This window comes from Drosophila obscura, unplaced genomic scaffold, assembly GCF_018151105.1.
Source record: "Drosophila obscura isolate BZ-5 IFL unplaced genomic scaffold, ASM1815110v1 contig_150, whole genome shotgun sequence".
In the NCBI taxonomy this organism is placed as follows: Eukaryota; Metazoa; Arthropoda; class Insecta; order Diptera; family Drosophilidae; genus Drosophila; species Drosophila obscura.
In genome coordinates, this window is record NW_024542736.1 from 10114710 (window position 1) to 10120227 (window position 5518).

The following is a 5518-nucleotide window of genomic DNA, read 5'->3' on the forward strand; positions in this document are numbered from 1 at the left end:
CAAGCTATTTTGATAATTTTTGAAAACGAAGCATGAAGTTAGCAAAAACTTGGCAGAACCCCAGCCTATGGCTATATCATTTTGTATGATGAGAATACACACAAATGCAAAAGAACCCAGAAAAGAAATTTGGAAAGCTTCAAAATACCAACAACAACACAAACACACATCCAAAACCTACAAAACCACAATTTAATTTTAAGCTTAACTTAGAAGAAGTCGGTCTTATGAATGGAAAGATTTAAGTGAATTTTTTTAGCGCCAGCTAAAGCACACACACACACCCCACACATATTACACTTATACATAAATACATCTATCTATACATATTTAATAACATTAATAAAAGCAACAAAATGAATGCCGAAATTGTACATTTTAGGAGCGCACTTTTCTATCTCTCTCTATCCCCGAACCCCCCTCCACACATTAAACCACCAATCCATTTATAAGAAGCAAATGATACGTAGCGGATATGGACACGGAAACTAGAGAACGGAAACGAATGATGGAAACCGTCAAGAAATTACTTAACTTTCTACTTACCACATATACATACCATTAACTACACGCTAACTAACAGTTACAGTTATACAGATACTATATTTGAATGAAAAAAATGATGCATAAATGCTGATAAATACAGCGAGTGTACCGGAGTGGAGTGGAGTGTTCTCACCTCGTAGTATTCCAGAAAATCGGATTAGTGGTTAGGTCTTATAACGTTTCTGTTCTGTTCTATGATTTGGTTTTGAGTTTGAGTTCGAGACACCACCACTACCATCCCCAAACAACACACACACACACAACACGTAAAAATGTAGCTAGTAGAAATTGAAGTTGCTTAAATAACTTAAGCAAAAGAACACAAATGAAAATGAAAAGAAAAACATTTAATATTCCATTTACGAAAAAAAATTAAAAAACGAGATGAAACGATGTAACGGCGCTTGCTTGCCATCTTTGATGCTTTTCCAACACTGCTCATAGACGTACATACTATATATACATACACATATATATATATATACTAGCGAATAGCATACGAATTATACAAAACAAAACAAATTTTTATTTCAAAGAAAGCAAAAACAGAAAACGAAAAAAATTATGTAAAAACACTTGATGAAGAACACTTTACTTTCCTCCCTACGCTGGATGATCCTGGATGGTGGCATCATCTTGTAAAATTCTTCTGGAGAAAGGAGATCGCAATGCAAATGCTTAGAAGAGAAGAGGATCGTTATATGAACAATCCCTCCACGCATGGATAAACTCCCAGATATATACACACACACACACATACACAGAAAAAAAATACACACTGAACGGATATATAACTTTAATGATGATAAAAATTGAATGAAAAATAAACAAAGGGATAATATAAGTGAGCATGAAACTACCTTTTTTGTCGTATTTTTTGTTTGTTTGTTTCAAACAATGTTTTAGCTGCAAGCAAAATAATGTAATGAGAATGGAGATCGTTCGTTTAAGTTATTTGATACAACCGAGAATACGAGGAATAAATAGCCGCAAATGCTATACAACACATATATATATACAACATATACCACATATATATGCCCCCAAAAACAGCAGGATTCAACACACAAAATATAAGAGAAAAAAAAATAGCTGAAGGAGCACCTTATGAATATGCATGCAGCCGTTAAAATATCATCAGATGATGATATGATGCATCCTCAATTTGAGAAACAAAAAAAACAATGCGAGAGAATAAAATTAAAGAATAAATGTAGAATTTTTTTCAAGCGAAAGAAATTGAATTCACATAGATTTATTAATTTAAAAAATAATATAAATATACTTCAAATATGAGAGAAAGTATGCAAAACAAAGCAAAAACAAAACAGAAATAAAAGAGAAACACTGAAGGAAACAAAAAACAAAATGAATAAAAACCCTACATATATTAAATACACCCATACTATATGAGTATACTACGGATTATTATTATTACTCTTATAATTATTATTATTGTATTGAAGGAAAAATATAAAAGAGAACATTAAACAGCATGAATAAAAAATAAAAGCATAATCAATGGGTTTTTTATTTAAAAGATTCTCCATTAATTTTAAAAATCTCTCATAATGATTTTTCTAGATTTATCTTTATAAAGAATGGGTCTATTCTATGCTTTCCTGAAAATCACATAGGCACATCGGGAAAACTTTAGATCAGCGGCCGACAGGCTTTTCTTTTTTTAATTTTAAAGCAGCACAAAAAATATACCCCCGAAACTCATTTCATTTATAATTGAAGACAAGCATCAATTTTGGACTATTCTCGGGCAGTCTATTTTTCTGAATTCGCTCGTACATCTCGACTCGAGCATCAATGTGCCAACATCATGTGGCACGCCGTGCTTTGAAATACAAATTCTTTGGACTCGCATTTCGAGTACACTTCTTTCATTATTTTTTGTGATAATTTATTTGTGAACTTTTACAAAATGTTAAACATTTCTTACAGTGGACTGCATTATTTAGGGAAACAAGTATAAGGACATTCAGACAAACGGTTCAATTGTGAATTCGACAACCGAACAGGGTGTCGTTAGCTCGAAAGCCTGCAGCACTGTAGGATGGAGGACTCCAATCTTGCCAATGACCACATTATCGTACATAACATTGGCACAACGACCAGGGAAATAGCTGGCATCTGAAAAGAGGGCAACAAACAAGAAATGTAAATCCTTTTTCTTATAGTTGGAAGTGTTATATGTATTTAGCTCACCCTCTGTAGACTCCAGATAGTAGCCTTTGTCGACATTGGCCGTCTTCCAGGGAACAGAGAGCAGTTGCATGACACGATCCAAGAGACCATGGACCACCTCGAAGCCGGCAGTCTTGTTGCAATTCACAGCACACAATCTACGCTCGTTGCGGGCACCAACCTCTGTTTTCTCATCGACCAAAACAGCGTCGCTTATCTCGAAGAGCTTCAGGGGCAGCGGCATCTTGCGATTGGCCACCAATGTCTTAAGGAGACCAGGCAGCAGGGTGGTTCGCACAACCTGAAACTCCAGTGTCTTGGGATTGCCAATGTGTACCGCTGGGAGGGCTTCAATCGTCTTGTTTAACTTGCGTCCGATGTCGTCCCGAGAGCAGAGCGTGAAAGTCAACGCCTCGGTAAATCCAGCCTGGGCCACCTGTTCGCGCAGTTGTTCGGTGAGCTTGTTGAGTGGAAACTGTTTGGCTATCTGCATGAAGGCTGGCAGGGATTTCTTGATGTTGTTATAGCCAAAGGCAATGGCAATGTCCTCATAGACGTCGCAGGCATGGATAACATCGTGTCGAGTGGGTGGAATCTTGACAACAAGCGAGTCTCCATCGACCCGAGCCTCCAAGTACATTCTGGTCAGCATATCCGCCAGCTTTGAAGCGGGCTCATCAATACCAATGTAGGCATTTGCACGCTTCACCGAAATCCGCTCCTCTCGCACGGCAAGCTCTGGGTAGGAGACAATGCTGCCGTCGAGCTGCACCACATCGCATGGCTCTACCGTGAATTTCTTGGCACAATGCTCGGAAAAGAGGCAGACAATGGTGTCCAGCACCACCTTGGCCTTGGTCAGATCCGTGGCTGTGCATTCGATGAACACATTCTTTGTCTTCAGCGAGATCTTGGAATGATCGCCATTGATGATAGGCGGCAGTGAGAGCACCACGCGATTAGCATCATATATCACCGGATAAACTGGAGAATCGCGAATGATGGGCAGATACTGCTTGAGTTGGGCATGCGTTGCATAAAAGTCCATCAGCTGGACTCCATTCAGCTCCTGAGTTTGGTTGAGTGGCACAAATTTGATTTGTTCCGGCGCCAGGGCTTCATAGCTGAAGGGTCCCTTGATCGTGTCCAGATCGTGAGTGCCGATGGCCACAAGGGTTCGCTTGCGGCATATGTTTTGGTGCAGCTTGTCCTGCAGATCAATGAAGCTGGTGTAGGACTCTTGCGTGAAGGTTACGTTGCGCAGCACAGCGGCCACAGCATGTGGACGAATCTGCGCCGTTGAGGGGTCAATCTTCAGCACCTGGCGCTGGGCAGGAGCCACAAACTCAAACTTTGGTGGTTTGACTCTGAAAATTTATGGTTGTTTTCATATATTTAACGGTTGTAGCATTGCAGTGGCTGCTACTTACTTGCCCTGGAATACCAAAAGGCCCGTGACTAGACCCTCCAGACACAGCAAATCGTAACGATTGGCTGGAATATCTATTCTATAAATGATTTCCTCGCTGGCATCCGCCGCTGCCGCCACATCGCCCTGCTCTTTGGTCAGCATTTGCTTCTCCGTGGTCTAATCGGATGATGCAATTGGTTAGTTAGTTGTCGGCACGGCACGACTGGTGTTCCTACTTACCACTTCATCCAGCTCCAGGCCGAAGGCAAAGCACAGCCCCTGAAATTCATCATCGGCTGCGGAAAGGGGTAAATAATGTTTAGATCGCGAATGGAAAACGTGATTACACGTGGACTGTTCAACTTACTGTACTTCTTGCCGAGCGCCTCGAAAAGCAGATCACGTTTTACTCCAATGGTAGGCATGCTGTCAAGCTAACTTAATGGTCCAACGAGGTATTATAATTCAGATAAAATGAATAAAACCCAAAAATTGCCGAAACGCCGCAATTGGAACGAACCAGTGTGACCGCGGACTTACCGATAAAATATACATCAGAAATATACCAATATATACCACGTCATTATCAGCACGGTAGCTACACAGCAACTACACATTTGCTACATATCAACGACTTATTTGAGGAGTATGGCACTTTGTATACCCAATTGGGAAATTTCCTGTACTCCAACTGGAATACAGCAGCTTAAACTGCTTTGAAACCTGAGTAACAATAAATTTACTCGTATTGGCATGTTTTCGACCTAGACTAGATTCTATATATATCTCGATCCCGTTTGGTATCTGCAAGAATACCAGAAACTGCAAAATAAAATGAGATGCATTTAAAATTAGTGACAATTTTCGCATATCCGTCTACTCATAATAAAAAACACAGTTTTTAAAATCGATCATTGCATGGATGATAAACATTTCATCATATCCCCGTTTTGTTTCTTCCTCTTAAGGATGAAAGCTTAAAGGAAACTTTTAAATGCTGAGAAAAGTTAAGCTGTGTTTGGCCAAGCAAGGTCACAAAATCCAGAGCTTTCAAGGATAAAACCGTGGATTGTTTTGAGCTTTCGGCTCCCACTGTACATTTAGTCCTTCGGGGCCAGGGTGAGGTCCTTACAAGGCCCTTAAAAAAAGCTTGTCCGTTTTAATACTGGGGCCGTACCTTGCCAAAGCACTTTGTTTTCATTTCGTTTTGGTTTTGTTGGTAAATTTATCGAAAACGATAAAATGTTTTTCGACTACTATCGGTGCATATTCGATTGGAGTTTGGTGCGCCGTTAGGGTTCAAAAATCAACAACAAGCGACGTTCGAAAAATGTTCAAAATGCATTGAGTTTTTTTTAAATTTAG

General features: G+C 39.6%; 1 protein-coding gene across 1 annotated transcript; it reads right to left on the bottom strand.

Annotated features, from left to right (window-relative positions):
- Positions 1 to 2429: 2429 nt before the first annotated feature.
- On the bottom strand, positions 2430 to 4701 carry LOC111075712 (phenylalanine--tRNA ligase beta subunit). The gene is made up of 5 exons (XM_022369175.2): positions 4521 to 4701; positions 4394 to 4449; positions 4173 to 4330; positions 2764 to 4109; positions 2430 to 2688 (listed from the first exon to the last, which is right to left on the bottom strand). The coding sequence occupies exons 1-5, from the start codon at positions 4576 to 4578 to the stop codon at positions 2537 to 2539; spliced, it is 1770 nt and encodes a 589-aa protein (XP_022224867.2). The 5' UTR covers positions 4579 to 4701; the 3' UTR covers positions 2430 to 2536.
- Positions 4702 to 5518: the final 817 nt, after the last annotated feature.

Bases quoted from the DNA above. Each gene is read 5' to 3' on its own strand.
- LOC111075712 (XM_022369175.2), bottom strand. From the start codon at position 4,578: ATGCCTACCATTGGAGTAAAACGTGATCTGCTTTTCGAGGCGCTCGGC. The intron at 4,450-4,520 runs GTAAGTTGAACA...CCCTTTCCGCAG, and splicing joins GGCGCTCGGCAAGAAGTACA to CCGATGATGAATTTCAGGGG. The intron at 4,110-4,172 runs GTAAGTAGCAGC...ATAAATTTTCAG, and splicing joins CTTTTGGTATTCCAGGGCAA to AGTCAAACCACCAAAGTTTG.